Here is a 17,371-nt window from a genome sequence, read left to right as displayed (position 1 = left end):
CTCCTTCCACTAAGCTGTGGTTGTCCGGGGGGAGTCCGAAGTTCTCTGAAATGTAAATTTCCCGGCAGTCATTTCTTATCGACAAGACATTAAGGCATCTATTGTTTCTTTTCTAATGGGTAAAGTAAGGGAGAATGAATGTGTGTTACTTGATCATTTAATATGTCTTTATTATGACAATTTTTTAATCTATTTATTTCCAAAATTTCGAGCCTATCTAATTTTTTACCTTTACTACATTTGTGTAAGATTTTTACATTAAAATTTTTATCAAAATCATGATTTGACTCTATCAAGTGGTTTGCAAAAGTGGAGTTTTCTTTTTTATTTCTCCAACTTTGGACATGTTCGTTTATTCTTATTTTAAACGATCGTCCTGTTTGCCCCACGTATTCAGCACTGCATGATCCACAACTTAATAAATATGAGCCTGAATTTGTTTCTTTTTCCCTTTTATCTTTATTATTAATTAGTATCTTCCCCAGATTTGAATTATTATAAAAGGCTATGGAACATTCATCTTTGTTCGCTAGTTTTCCGATTCTGTTGCTACTATCCCCTATAAAAGATAATTTAGCCCATTTTTTAACTACTTTTGAAGTCTCTGTAATGAGAGCTTTATTTAATTGAGATGTTGCAAGTCTCTTTTGTTTTTTCCTAATTAATTGATCAATTAAACCACATTCATAACCGTTATTGGAGGCTATCGTCTTTATGATATTAAGTTCAGAGTTGTAATTATCATTATTTAATGGGACATACAACAGCCTATGAATTAAACTATGAGCCTTTTCCTATCCTAAGCATCATATTTCCCATAAACTCGCTGTATTTCATAGTTTAATTCATAGGCTGTTGTATGTCCCATTAAATAATGATAATTACAACTCTGAACTTAATATCATAAAGACGATAGCCTCCAATAACGGTTATGAATGTGGTTTAATTGATCAATTAATTAGGAAAAAACAAAAGAGACTTGCAACATCTCAATTAAATAAAGCTCTCATTACAGAGACTTCAAAAGTAGTTAAAAAATGGGCTAAATTATCTTTTATAGGGGATAGTAGCAACAGAATCGGAAAACTAGCGAACAAAGATGAATGTTCCATAGCCTTTTATAATAATTCAAATCTGGGGAAGATACTAATTAATAATAAAGATAAAAGGGAAAAAGAAACAAATTCAGGCTCATATTTATTAAGTTGTGGATCATGCAGTGCTGAATACGTGGGGCAAACAGGACGATCGTTTAAAATAAGAATAAACGAACATGTCCAAAGTTGGAGAAATAAAAAAGAAAACTCCACTTTTGCAAACCACTTGATAGAGTCAAATCATGATTTCGATAAAAATTTTAATGTAAAAATCTTACACAAATGTAGTAAAGGTAAAAAATTAGATAGGCTCGAAATTTTGGAAATAAATAGATTAAAAAATTGTCATAATAAAGACATATTAAATGATCAAGTAACACACATTCATTCTCCCTTACTTTACCCATTAGAAAAGAAACAATAGATGCCTTAATGTCTTGTCGATAAGAAATGACTGCCGGGAAATTTACATTTCAGAGAACTTCGGACTCCCCCCGGACAACCACAGCTTAGTGGAAGGAGCCGTCAATCAGCATTTCCTGATACCTCGTTACATAATTTAAATTCATTTACAAAAAATACAAATCTATTTTAACTTTATATAAAATCGTGCTTTCAATACAAAAAACCTTTATAAAAAAATATTTAAAATATCATACAATACTTAAATTCACTAAAATTAAATTAATTTCTCATAAAATTATATCAAATCATGGTTATCAACTCCTGCCTTCTTTTATATATAACATACAAATTTGTAAAGCCTCTCACCAGTCTGATGATGTCGGTAACGACGAAACCCGGTCGCTGGTCAAATAAAAAAGTGGAAAAGCTAAAAATATTGGTTTTAATCTAATAATAAATTAAAAATGCAATTCCATCACGAAGTGTCAGTGGATAATATAAATCCCTGAAGGCTTTGTTTTACATCTCAAGGCACTCAAAAACTACTGCGTTGTGATCTTAATACTGCCGTAAAATATCCATTGCTGTAAAGTTCACGTCACAGTCAAACTGAAAGCTTTTTTCACAGTTAAATTAATATTATGTCAATCATCCTTCAAGGAACAAAACCCGACATCAATTATTTTGATACTAACGAAAAAATTTTAACAAAATATATAATTATTACTTTGTCGAAAATTATTCGTTTACTTTACGTCGCTTACCGTAAAGAAAAGGGATAAGAGGCCACCGCACTTTGTCATTGCAAACATTCTTCGACTTATCCACTTTCATAGATCTCCCCATACATGTTTGTAATACATTAATATATAAAATATATAAAAAAGACTATTATACCATTAATTATATAAAACATTAAACTATGAGTGTAAGTCCCTCTCCAAGCACAAGAGCTCAGTCTCTTTTTTGGAGAGGCACAGCGAATCTAAAGCTTAAAGTTTTCCATATGTATAAATGTTAAGAAAATGTCTTATGTTGTACTTTACATTAGATTAAATATAATAACAGTACATTAAATAAATAAATAAAATAAAATAGTCCTTTTTTATTACAAACATGCAACAGAGGACTTAAATTTGATTACTTAGAAATATTGGAAATTAAAAAAGAAATTAAAAATAATTTACTACTAATAAATACACATGTAAACGATTTTTCTAAGAGTCCATTATTAAATATGTTTCAAATCACTGAACATCTCTGATCCTTTTTGGCTATAACTGCTAATCAACACAAATAATAAAGCCACTTGAGATCTACCCAAGCTCTTTTGCCTAACTAATTTTGCTAAGCAGATAGTGTTTTAGTTTTAATCAGTCTTGAAAAAGAAGCGGTTAGCTTTGAAACCGGTAGACATTATAATTAAGTTATAATAAAATATTTGTAATGATTTTAAAACTAAGTTATATTTTAATTATAAAATGGAAAATCATAAAGTTATTGATTCAAATATAAAGTATAATTAATATTTAAATTAAATGTCGTTTTACAATCAGGTACAACTTAATGATACTACCTTTTCCTTGAAATAAGATATCAGAATCAAATCGACTGCGTAAGGAATCTCCAGCCTTTAACTCGTGAAATATCTGCGAGGAAATTCACTTTATTTTATCTCCACGGATCGGCGTATGAAATATTCATGAAAAAAATTCGGAAGCTTAATTATAGGCGAGCTTTTTCAGGTCTTCTGGGGAGGATTGATTGATTGTTAGGGAGAGAGTATGAATTTTATAAGGCTGTATATATTCTTTCATGTTTTTCAGCCGCCTTATTAGATTTTCCATTAGTGTCAATTACGGTCGCTTTTCTCCAAAATCAGATTTATTTCCCAAGCATTTAGTTGCCTGAAGGGCTATATTTTCTCTGCAATATAGATTTGGCAATTTTCTTTGAGTGTTTCCCGTATCGTTTTTGAGTCACACAAAAATGCAGACAAAATGTTTTTAAATGATATTTATTTTTGTGTTTTTTCTTTTCTGTTTTCGCCTTATGCCTGAGGGTGTCTAATTTCCCTTCTCTTATAACTTTATTTCCTCCGTCGGGATTGTAAACCCTAATTTACCAAATGTAATTCGATCAATATAAGAACGTTAAATGGTCTGTGTATGATTTCCTGGTATATTTTAAATTATTTCTAAAATTACAATACTTCATTTCACCTTTGCCCTCTATGTGGAACATACGGAGTCCACAATCTGGCTTCAGACTCTTCTATCAGCTGCCAACTCCTTTGCATCTAAGTCAAGTCTGCGTACCGAAATTCAGACGAGAACTGCTGACAATTTGTCAGCAGTGTTTAAAATTTTACGTGATTTTACGCATGATAAAATCTTTATTATATAACCTGTCAAAGATGAAGGCAATGAAATTGTAAAATTAATGTTTTTTTTTTTTTATATTTACAAATTTTTGTTTAATATTTTTGTGATTATTGTCCGTTTCCGTAGTGTAGTGGTAAGCGCGCTAGACTAGGCATGCTGATGGTCTTAGGTTTGATTCCCAGAAGGATAAACATAAATATAAGTTTTTTTTTTCCATGATTATTTATTTCAATATCATTAATATTAACTATACTAGTTAGCGCGGGGTGACATTTCAATCGTATATTTTAGGATCGAGATTGAACTGCTTATATACGATGCTGTGCCCTATGCATCATATTCAGATAGCAGTTCACAGATTTTTAAGTGCAATTTTTGGTAAAAGAAAAAAAAAAACAAATAACCCCGCTTTACCGCAGGGGTAGGCATAGAAAGTAGAACGCCTCACCGTTCTGTCTTTGCAAAACAATTTTCGCATTTTCCACATCCATGCATCTCCTCTTACAAACCCGCCGATTATTGACCTGACCACTTTCAAAAATTCGAAATACTCAATCATGCTTTTGTCGGCTGCTATTACTAACTAGATTCGAAAAAACATGAGTTAAATTTAAAAATAAATACATTTCAAAATAAAACTAAAAGAATAAATTGGTAATAATTTAAGTACATAATAATAAAATCAAATTAAAACAATAAATTGAACTAAAAGAAAATAATAAATTTCTAAAAATATTTCCAGCTAGATTTGAAAAAACATGTGCTAAAATACAAATAAAATAAAAAATACAATTCAAAATAAAGCTAAAAGAATGAAAACGTAATAATTTAAGTAAATAATAATAAAACCAATATAAAATAATGAATAGAACTAAAAGAAATAATAAATATGTGAAAATATTTCGACGTGATGTCCTCTAATAAATTCGCCACCTATGGTTTTAAATGTCAATTAAACTGACCCCATGTCAACTGTGAGATAACAGCTTATGTCAAATATTAAACCTTTCGGGATACTGGGTGGATAATACCATCGTGTAACCGCACACGTACTAATCTCCACACACATCAATCATATCATTATATATTTACCGACTAATTATTAGATACATCCCATATAATCTCCGTACATCCCCCAACGCTGGGCGCTTTGTAATCCCACAGAACCCCATGCGTAATTAAACAAAATATTTCATTTTATTTGATTATTTTGTTTGTTTATTTTTTCACCGGGCTAAAAAGGACATAATTGATATTTTTCACAACATTTTTGGTCAGTTCAAACACAAATTAGGGTTTCTCCACTAAGGAGTTGTTTTTCATGTTTTGACATCTCAACATAGATGAAGAAAATATGGATGTCTGGGTATTTACAGGGTTGACGACCTGTTATGGTTAGTTTACGTAATCACCACGCTTCATGAAATGTAATGAAAAAATATAAAATAGAAATTTCAACACACTTTAAATTATTAAAAGAAATAACAGCGAACGGTTAAATGAAGTAAATAAAAATATATATGTATATCCATGTATATATATGTATAAATATACACATATATACTAATATTTGAAATGACCCTCCTTATTTATTTAATGTATAATTTTTATTGGACCGTTTTTTATGAGAAAATCACTTTAATCGTTAACTTTATTTTCTCTAAATCTTGGAAACATTTTACGCAAATGAATTATTTCTCAAAACATCGTTTTTGCATTGAAAAAATATGTTTTTCGTTGAAATAATTATATAGTTTTGAAAAGAAAAGAATTATTTTAAAAATTAAAAAAAAAACATACATTAAAACATTTTTTTCATATAAGTATATTCTAAAAAACAAAAAAGTATACAATATGAATTCTTTAAAAAAAATCTAGCGTAAGGACACGTCGAGCCCTGAGCGCGGCTCTGGGCATTAAGATCTGGGCCTTAATGGCCCTTCACAACACACAGCAATAAATGCTCATTATTGATATAATATGAAAATATTTATATTCTTAAAGATAATATTTATTTACAACATTAATGTTGTAAATAAATTAACCGGTCAAATTATAAGCTAAAATAATAAAAACGAAAATGATATTTTTTGGCGTTTCTCATGTGTATAATTATAATCCAGGATTCGAACCACCCATATTAATAATAATAAGAGTTTCAATACAAAGTTTCTTTTCATCTCACCAATAGATGTCTCTAGTGAAGTTCTAGTGATTCAAGAATAAAGTTTCTAAATTGGTTCATATATATAGAACTTCCAAGAATTTGAGTAGCGTGGTTGTCAATAATGGGTATAATTGGTGAATTTATTTATTGACTTAATAATATAAAAATTCTTAAAAATAATATTACCAACAATTGTATTAAAATCTCTAAAATATGGCCATGTCAATAAATTCTTCCTTTCCCAGAAAACAAATATAAGGGTACATACCTACATCCCCCATTAGCTACTGTTGTCTCCCATAAATTATTGCTGCACATGTTAAAACTGTCACTTAGAATTGTATAGCTACATAAGGACCGCAGTCCATTTGATCTTCACATTCGTTTGATAATGCCCTAACAAGGCGAAACAATTGTCACAATATAATTTTTTATGTGTTTTTTGTTAATAAAATACAACTTAGTAGACTCAAAAAATCTGTGTTTGATTTAAAATTAATACATAAAATAATTGGTGAATGTTACATGTAAGTAAAGTGATCACTTAAACAAGCCTATGACGGTTGTCAGCCCGGTAAATGCCCAGACTTCCATATTCTTCTTCATCGTTGATGAGATGTCAAAAAATAATATGTTATATAGTTCAGTAAGCCAGCTAGATCCAATTCTAACCCGACGTTGACCGGTTCACAGACGCCTCCACAACCTCTACCAGCACAACAGACAGACGCGGATCAGTGCCTAAACAGAAAATGTTCAGACATCATATTTTCCATGATAATATTTATAATCACCCATACATACATGTGTACACATAAATCAGAAAGGGAAAGGGTAACACGAAAAGTACCCATTCATTTTCCAGCTCCCTATGCCTGATCTTGAAGCCAAAGTATATCAAGTTCCACACTCCTGCTAAAGTTTCTTTGTCTTTTGAAACTGGGGGCACAATCTCCCGAAATTGTTGAGAACGAATTGGCAAACAGACCTTACCTCGGTAACCAAACAGTGTACAGTGAAGCGTACATAATGCAATTCCGCGTAGTAACGTGTTCAATTCTGACTTTATCCTATTCAACAATTCACTTGTACCTTATTATTACAACTTACTAGCTGTATGTGTCCGCGTGTTACCGCGTGTTACCGCGGCTAAGTCCAGTCAAATGAAAAAGAAATAAAAAAGAAAGTACGCATATTTATTGTAACTGCAGATAGTTGGTAGAATTCCATATTGAATTGTTAGGTAGTAAATCCAAAATTAAACAAGGTTTGTTGGATTGACATTTATTTATGTATATGTTAATACGTGACACGTTTCGTCTTCTTAGGACATTATCAAACTGTGTTTGATAAGACGAAACGCGTCACGTATTAAGAAATACATAAATAAATGTAGAATTCAATCCAACAGAAACCTTGTTTATTTTGGATATATTACCCAACAAGTACACATATGTAATTTGTTTCATTTTACAACGCTTGTGAGGCGATGAAAATGTTAACATCTTCTTAAAAACAATGCAATCGAATGCATTAAAAATTCAATATCCACAAGATGAATTTTACGTAATGCTTTGGTTGCTGTTCCGTTTGACAGATGGTGCTGCCATTTCGGTTAAAATTTATATTTAAAATTATAACAGATGTACCATAAACGTATGTGTAACATGTGCGTATTCGATAACGACGTTGTGTCAAAATTTCAAAGCTATCGGTGAAAACATCAAGAGATTTATGATTTTGAACAAACAAACTTTTACACTTTAATTTATAAAGATACACTTTTTTGTTTTTGTTTACAAAAGAGAAATATTTGTGTTTTATTTTTTACACAATAATTTCAATTTCATACTTTTCTGTGAGCCTAAGCGGCTCATTATTAGAAATATTTATTAAATTGTGGTAGAGTGGGTTCGAACTGAGAAACTCTGACTTAAGAGTCCGCGACACTAATAACTGGACCACAACCCGACACAAAGATTTTATAAAGATACTTTATTTTAGAAAGAAGTACTTTTATGTATAAAGATTTACTTTTATTTGTAAAGATACAAGGGGTGAAAACAATAAAGGTTCAAGTATAAACGGTAAACACATGAAATAATAATGCATATTATTTGTTGGGGGTTTGTGCACCGGTCTGATGATATCGGTTTCGACAAAACCCGGTTACTGGTCAAATAAAATGCACGTTGAAAAATTACATAGTTGTTATTTTATTCCATAAAATGCAGTCCCACCAAGAAATGTCGGTACAAAACGTAAAGCATATGATTCGATTTATATTAATTGTTTCGACATTCACTTTGTGGTAAGACATGATGAAATTATGAAGTAAAAACATTTGTTTTTTTACCACTTGAGTTTATTTTACGACGACTAGTTTCGGAAGCTATGCTTCCATCTTCATGCTTTGTTTACATTTAGAGCTGAAGATGAAAGCATAGCTTCCGAAACTAGTCGTCCTAAAATAACCTCAAGTGGTAAAAAAACTGGTGCCTTTATTTCATTTTCTTTATTTTCATAAGTTGACAAAACCTAATTTTATGCACAATGATTTTGACATATCGCTCACTCCTTTCAAGAACGTCATAAATCAAAAATCGACGATTTTCAGTTATGCATGTTTTCGGAATGCCCAGAAAATGTACTATATCCCAGTAAAAGAGGCATCTTTTTAACTTAATATTTACCCGCTACAGGGCAGAAAGTTTTTTTTTGCATTTTAAAGAAAATATATTGTTTAATATTTTTTTTTAATATAAAATATTTTTCAAATGGAGAAAAAACCTTCAGATATTACCTAAATAGATCTGTTGCACAGTAAAAAGTTCAATAAGTGACTTGATATTTGTTTTTAAAATATTGTATTATTTTTTTAAACTTTAAAAACGTTCTCCTGAAAAATTAAGTTTTTAGATTCATGACGTTTTTGAAAGGAGTGAGCGATATGGCAAACTTGTACCTTTAGTTTCGATGTGCCTCTCTAAAAAAGAGACTGAACTCTTGTGCTTGGAGAAGATCTGTTGCACAGTAAAAAGTTCAATAAGTGGCTTGATATTTATTTTTAATGCATTGTATTATATTTTAAAGTTTTAAAAATGTTTTCCTGAAAAATCAAGTTTTTTTTTATTTATGACGTTGTGAAAGGAGTGAGCAATATATGTGGAAATGAATAAATTAAATTTTGATTTGCAGGTGATAGCACAGGTGAAAAGGAAGTGGAGGACGGCCATGTTCCGGCCTCGCGCCAACTCCTGCACGGCCACCACGGTTTCGGTACGTGCTAAGAATGTTCGTATATTCTGCTCTACACGGTATTGTATACCCTTACACACTTACCTAGCATGACGTCATCGCCGGGGCTGCTACCCTGGTGCGTCAGAGCGCGTTTTGTTAAGCTGTGGTTAAGTCGCAGCTGCGTCTCAGTGGTACTTGAGCGCATGCTTGCCGATGTTTTTGGTTAGAATTTTTACTCGTGAATTACATGAAATTATAGTAACTTTAAACATGAAGAGTAAATCCGCTCACAAGCAGTTACAGGCCATGAAACTTATAAAGTTGAAACCTTAGATGGGTAATCTTCAAACCCGTCAATGGAAGCATCTCTAGCTTCCGAAACTAGTCGTAACAATATAAAACTCAAGTGGTAAAAAAAAAATTTTTTATTATATTTTATTCACGTCTTACTATATACAGGGTGGCACAAATTTAATGACCCAATTGGAAGATGTTATAATTTTTGCAAATGGCGTTGTACGTAGATAGTATTTGAAATTTGTGAACTAGACAGCTGCAGTATCCAAATAAATTGATATGACAGGCACAAATATGTATCAACACTGGCGGCAGCTACAAATATTTATTATTTACAACATTTTTGAGTGTGTCCAAATACTTGTTCACAAATCTGGATTATCTCAATAAAAAGCTTTTCTTCATCTCACCAACAGATGTCTCTAGTGAAGTTCAAGTGATTCAAGAACAATTTTTCTAAATTTTTCATACATATAGAATTTCATACATTATATCGCTCACTCATTTCAAGAACGTCATAAATCAAAAATCGTCAATTTTCAGTTGTGCATGTTTTCAGAATGCCCTGAAAATGTACTTTATCCCAGCGAAAGAAGCATATTTTTTACTTAATATTTACCCGCTACAAGGCAGAAAGTGTTGTTGTTGCATTTTGAAGAATAGGTATTGTTCAATTATTTTTTTAATAAACTAAATATTTTTCAAATGGAGAAAAAACCTTCAGGTTTTACTTAAAAAGATCTGTTTCACATTAAAAAGTTCAGTAAGTGGCTTGTTATTTATTTTGAATACATTGTATTATATTTTTATTGTCCGCCTCCGTAGTGCAATGGTCAGCACGCTCGGCTACCGTTCTGGAGGTCCCGGGTTCGATTTCCAAGGGGGGTAAAATAAATCTTATATATATTCAATATTACCCTGGACTGGTACCAGAAGCGGAGGGCTGATCACCTTTCCTTCATGTGTAAACGATCAAGATAACACTGCGTTTATATGACGCAGTGCCCTATGCACCATTGGGGTGCGGATAAGGGTTTAATTATTATTATTATCATTATATATTTAAACTTTAAAAACGTTCTCCTGAAAAATCAAGTTTTTTTGATTTTTGACGTTCTTGAAAGGAGTGAGCGATATATGAAATGTCAAAAAAAATGACAAATTATATAGTTTGGTTGTCTTTTAAAACTCCGGGCAACATTACCCAAAATCGTTGAGCACGATTACATTCCAATTTTGAGTACCTAATACTGTTGTCATAATAGATGTATAAAATACTCCCCAAAATATGGCAACACAACCATTTAGAAACAGTATCAAGTAGGAAATTGGTAAGCCTTTAATTGAAAGAGATATAGCTGTCAATTGAACAATTTAAAATGTATCACCAACCATGTGCGTCGGATTCAATTTACAGGGAATTCAATTAATCAAACGGGTATTCCTTAATTAGTATAAATTAATTAGCTACGATTGATACTGTAACGTCATTATTAATATCCTAATGTTATTTACTGCCGTTCATATTGCCAGTAGACTTGTTATTCAATATTTCTTGAGTTAGGTTAATTTAATAGGGCTACCGTTCTGGAGGTCCCGGGTTCGATTCCCAAGGGGGGTCAAAAAAAATATCAGTGATTTTTTCACTGTAATATTTATTCAATATTACCCTGGACTGGTACCTGAAGCGGAGGGCTGATCACCTTTCTTTCATGTGTCAACGATCAAGATAGCACTGGGTGCAGATAAGGGTTTTATTTATATTTTTATATTAAGGTTAATTTATATGTATCTGGTTTTCAATTTGAAACGATAATTTACTACAGTGCAATGTAGAATTGTAGGTTGAATATTAATTTATTATTATATTCTTAATATAATTCATATTTAAAGCATTTACTTTGTGGTTAGTCATTTGTACTTATTTATTTTTTACAAAAATGTTTTTTTAAGGAATAAATAAGTAATTTATTATTATTATTGTTCGCCTCCGTATTGTAATGGTCAGCACGCTCGGCTACCGTTCTAGAGGTCCCGGTTTCGATTCCCAGGGGGAGGTCAAATAAATATAAGTGATTTTTTTCAATCTAATATTTATTCAATATTTTCCTGCACTGGTACTTGAAGCGGAGAGCTGATCACCTTTCTTCGTGTGTTGACGATCTAGATAACACTGCGTATTTGTGATGCAGTGCCTTATGCACCATTGGGGTGCGGATAAGGGTTTGACGACGAAGATAATATTACACTTACAAAATTACACAATCTGCTTCTTTAGTCTGTGACGTTACATTAGCTGAATATTAGTTTTTTTATGTTTTGCTTTTGTGAGATTTTTTGTAATCTTTTACAGGTACTTGTACTTCTTCCATGTGAATATTTTTCCTTTATTTTATTGTTTTTCGTATTTAATATTTTAATTGGTAAACAGGTAAATGTTTTAAATATCAAATGAATTTATGTTTTTTTATCATGTAATTATTTTAATGAGATCTTGACAAATTGATAAAAATTTAGAAATTATAATTCTACATGTTATAACCTAAGGCCTATAAAAATAATGTAACCTTGAAATATTTTTATATAAAAAATAAGAACACGAGTTAATCTTTGTATAAAAACAAATAAATTGTAAAAATGCATAGTTACATGGAAAGGTAAGTATTTACAGGGTTTACATAGTATTTACAGGGATACATGTGTAATATTTATTATTTGATATAATTAATCAAAAACTACGAAGTTTTTTCCATTTATATTTTTATTGACCGGGGACCAGGTTTCATCAAACTAGTGGGAGGCTAGATGAAACTCTATATTATATACATAACGGAGCAAAGGTCGATAAAATTAATTAATTTTTATAATTTTTCTAACAAAATAATTGAAATCGAGTGTTCATTTGGTTATTTAAACTAGCAATATGTAACTACATATAAATTTGTTTTACTGATTTTTATTTTATACAGATACACACTCGTGTTCTTAAGGTAAATAAAATATTTTAAATTTTATACTTTTACCAAAGCAGCCCGTTATTTAAAATTGGTACCAATTACAAAGTCGTAGAATTGGAAACATCCATAAAAACTGTTTAATAAATAAAATTAAAGTGGAAAAGCCATGTTGTTTTACTATACAAAATAAAGGTCGACCAATATACAGTTAAAAATTTTAACCTGATCAAAGTGACCGTTTTTATTTTCATATTATGGGTTGCTTTTTTTTAGTTCGTGCGGTCCACCCCCCACGCGCTGGGCGGGGAGGAGAAGGTCTGACTCCAGGCCAGGGGCGCCGCCTGCCGCGCCTCCAACGGGGGCGACCTGAGGGACGAACTCCTCTAGCTGGCGGAGCCCGAGACCCTGGGAGAGCACCGGGTCCAGATCGTCACCTTCAAGACGGACGCAGAGACGAACATTTGCTAGAAGATGTCCTCTTACTTCGATCTGAGATGAGACCTTTAGTGGATCGTATGAAAAAGTGTCGGTTAAAAAATAATCGTTAAAAAGTGCTTCTTATCCAAATGTGTTTTTTTGATAACTCTGGTAATTTTTTTTTTTTACAAGTAAAAATATAAAACCTATATGAACTTACTTCTTCTTCTTCTTCTTCTTCATCTTCTTGCTCAATGCTGAGCGTCGTGGTCTTCTGGAATGTCATGCACTTGGTGCACAAGTCCTCTCCATTCTTCCCGGTCCTGGGCCAACTTGATGGCAGCGTTTAGCGAGGATTCGGTTAATTCCTTTATTTGGTCTGTCCATCTTGTTGGAGACCGTCCTCTTGCCCGCTTGCCTTCAACTGTACCTGTTACTACCAGTTTTTCAAGACTCTTCTCGTTCTTTCTGGTGATATGCCCAAAGTAGGACAGAATCCTTTTCCTGCAAGTCGTGGAGAGTCTTTCTGTCACTGACAGTTCGCGGAGAATGGAGACGTTTGTGCGTCTTGCAGTCCAAGGAATGCGCAGCATTCTCCTCCAGCACCACATTTCATGAACTTACTATACTAACAAATAACCATCACACCGCATTCCTGCAGGGGGCATCTATTATCTTGTATAAAACCCCACAATACTCTGTCTGTGAATCCATGTATCCTCTTCTTCTCCTGCTTGATTTAGGCCTTGTAGCCTGTTTTTAAAAGGTATTAGCTTCCTGTGATGTTGATTCCCAGCTGTCAATCCATCTCTTTAGTGTTCTGCCCGGGAGTCGTGTACCTTAAGATTGGCCGTGCAGTGAGATGTGGGGGAGTCTGGATGGTTCCATTCTCCTCACATGCGCATACCATTGTCTCCTTCGTTGTCTTCTCCACCTAATGACGTCTTGGATCTCACATATTTCTCTTATCCTGGTGTACCTTATTCTATCTCGTAGACTCTTGCCAGATATGCTCCTAAAAGTCTTCATTTCTGACAATCTTAGCGCGTTTTTCGCGCGTCCGCTCTGCTTCCGATCTCATATATATCATGATGGGTCGCATTCAAGTTTTATAAATTTTAATTTCGCTGTCAATCTTCATGTCAGGGTTATTCCATACATAAATTTTCAGGTATCCTGAGATGACTGCAGCCTTGTTAACTTGCCCCATTACTTCACTTCATCGCAGATCTGTTTGACCACACAGGTCCACACCCCGATATTTGAACTTTTCCACCTTTTGTTCTATTGAGATGCCATCCACAGTCACGCTACATCCCCGGGATGAATCCATGTATAATGAAGAAAAAATACAAAAATATCATTTAAAATGTTGAAAAAACTTTTTTATTCAAAATATTTGATCCCCTTAAGTTAATGTCCGATTGCTTTGAAATTTTGAATACGCACACGTTGTATTCGAATACGCGCACAAGCGAAAAAAAAATTAACGGTTTTTGGTCCGCAATGGTAGCGCCATCTATTAAACACAGCAACAACACATGCAATAAACCTTGGTCATGGTGGATACCATGCTTTTAGACAAATGCTTTCTCTTAGCATTTTTATTCTGTTCCTTCTTTTCACTGCCGTTTTTTTTTTCAGTAAAAAACTTATTTATTAATTTTAAAACGGAATTTCGTCAAGTTTTTTGTTGTTTTGTTTTTACCAGATTTATCATCAAAATGAAAGGATTTTTATATCAAAATAAGCGTATATTACTTTCCCGTCATCCTACGCAAAATCAAATGTCTTCATTAATTTTACGAACAATGATTGAAAAAACGTTTTCATTTTTAAATTTAATTTCCCTTGTAAATACTACTGTTTCTTAAAATCTTTTGTGACACGTGTTTTGATGTATTCCGCATCCTTTTTAAACATCGTTTACAGTTGTACTGTGTATGAAATGATGCAGAATGCACCGAAACACGTGTTATAATACATCTTAAGAAAAAGTGGTATTTATCAAGTAAAATTTTAATTTAAAAATGTACAGATGCTACCACAAAGTGACAAATGAATTGATGACGTCTGCATTTATCTAAAACAATTTTTTAAGGTTCTAAGTGTGAAATTTCAATAAATAAACCAACGTCAAGTGAAAGTGACATTTACAGTTGATTTTAAATTGAAGGACTAAAAAACCTACATGGGTTTTTCAAAGTTTTAACAAAAACCAAGTGAAAAAACTTTAAAATAAGTATATCTTTTAACAGTTTTAAATTTTAAGATTTTAACATGTTAAAATATAACGCGTTTGAATCAATCGTAATATTAAGGATTTTAATAAACAATTTTTTTAAGAGACGATTTTAAGACATTTTAAATTTATAACATTTTGAGTGTGTCCAAATACTCGTTCACAAATCTGGATTTTTTTAATTACATTGTTTTTTGACATCTCAACATAGATGAAGAGGAATATGGAAGTCTGGGTATTTACGGGGCTTACAGCCGTCATAGGCAGGTTCAAGTGATCACTTTGCACATGTTTGTTCAACGACATTACATGTACATGAGTTTGATCAATATATATAAAATTTTCAAGAATTTAAGTAGTGAAGTTGACAATCATTGGTAGAATTGTTGAATGTTGTACGTGTGTAAAGTGACCACTTAAACTAGCCTATGACGGTCGTAAGCCCCGTAAATGCCCAGACTTCCATATTCTTCATCTATGTTAAGATATCTAAAAGTAAGACATTTTTAAGATTAATTGATTCATACTTATTGCAGTGTTAAGCACATTTGGCATACTAAAATAAAAGGCTATTTTAAACATATTTTAAATTCGCTAAAAAAATTACCTAAATACTGTATTCAACCCATCATTGGTATAGTGTTATATTGATATCCTGATAGGGACTTTTAAATTGTTAATATGTAAATATTTCTGATATGCGAGACTTTTTAGTGGCTGATTTAAGGGATCACACTCGAGCTGTCTTTTATTTCGAAAAAAAAACAAGTTTTCGAAAACATTGTTACTAAAAATCGTCTATTGAAAAATTTGGCAATACTGTTTTTAAATATGTGTACATATAATTATTTCAAATCAAATATTAAAAAAATTATTTAGATTTAAAACTACATTAAGTGATTGTCGTAATAGATGTTTCATAAGATATTGAAATTTGAATTCAAATACGGCAAGCCCCCCTATAGCGGTGATAAAGGTACTGCGTTATGGGAGGGAGCGTTTTATGGGGTAAATGTTTTTAGATATATTTTAATGTAATGATAACTCTTTTCAGTCATTACCGTTGTTTAACTAACTAACTAACCATCACGCCGCTTCCCCGTAGGGGTAGCAGAAAGAATCGAACGCCACACCACTCTGTCTTTGCAAACATTCTTCGCCTCTTCTACATGCTTGCATCTGCTCATATATACCCGACGATTATTACGACTCCTCACCCGGTTACCGGTACCGTTATTACCGTTGTTTAAAATGTAAAAATACAATTTGAAACATTAACGTTCCCCTATAACGTTCCCCGGATCATGCGGTACCGTTCTCACCGCTATAGGAGGGTTTACTGTATATGCAACGAAATGTATTTCTTTATTTTTTTATAAAAAAGTGTTCCGCTGATAAAACAAAGTGCGACAGAGAAAAAACAAGATGGCGACGTTATGTCCGTTTTGAGAACAACTTAATAATCTTAAAATGTCGTTTCTGTGTTTTTCAGAGCACCACCAGTTTTTTGAGTCTTATAAAACATATTTTTTATTATTTATATCTTGCACTTTGTATTTCGAAAACAAAAGTAAAAATTAATATAAATTTGTGTCCAAGTTTTTTTTAACACATGGTTTATGAAGAGATATTGTTATTTACGATGTAAAATTGTTTCCGTCAGTACATTTCTTTAAAAAAAGTGATAAATAAAATTGTAAAAAAATATAATGTACCTACGTTATATATGTATAATATGTAGGTAAATTAAATTCATTTAAACTATTAAAATAAGTTTATGTAAATGGATCGATGTTTAGAAATGTTTTATACAAAATGTCAAATAATACATAACTCATAATTATTGTATGGTAACAAATATATATATATATATTTACATACTTATATAATTACGATTTTCGCGACAATCCTTTACATTCTTCGCCTCTTCCACGTTCACGCATCTCCTCATACGTACCTGCCGATTATTCCGACTTTTGACCTGACCTCTTTCAAGTATTTGATCATGCCAAGTTTTCCTAGGTTTACTCCTGCTCCTGTTTCCTACTGCATTCACCTAATAAATTTGATTTACAGTTATTTCCTCGCTCATTTGTTCCACACATCCATCCAACACACCATTCTTAATTTTATCGATAAAATGCGTAACTCAGCCTTGCAATCTC

General features: G+C 32.1%; 1 protein-coding gene across 1 annotated transcript in view; it reads left to right on the top strand.

Moving 5' to 3' along the window:
- Positions 1-14,574, top strand: part of LOC148303925 (calcitonin receptor-like) — a gene marked incomplete at its 5' end in the record, with an annotated part of 34,208 nt that extends 19,634 nt beyond the window's left edge. Inside the window, 2 exons of the mRNA XM_088269184.1 lie at positions 9,252-9,332; positions 12,821-14,574. Coding sequence (XP_088125310.1) covers positions 9,252-9,332; positions 12,821-12,868 — 129 coding nt within the window. The remainder of the gene's footprint in view (positions 1-9,251; positions 9,333-12,820) is intronic.
- Between the last annotated feature and the right edge of the window lie 2,797 nt (positions 14,575-17,371).

Source organism: Brachycentrus maculatus, unplaced genomic scaffold (assembly GCF_059751285.1).
Source record: "Brachycentrus maculatus isolate JH-2025_06_01 unplaced genomic scaffold, ASM5975128v1 h1tg000340l, whole genome shotgun sequence".
In the NCBI taxonomy this organism is placed as follows: domain Eukaryota; kingdom Metazoa; phylum Arthropoda; class Insecta; order Trichoptera; family Brachycentridae; genus Brachycentrus; species Brachycentrus maculatus.
The sequence above is the reverse complement of the archived record's forward strand: the minus strand, read 5'-3'. Positions and strand labels throughout refer to the sequence as shown.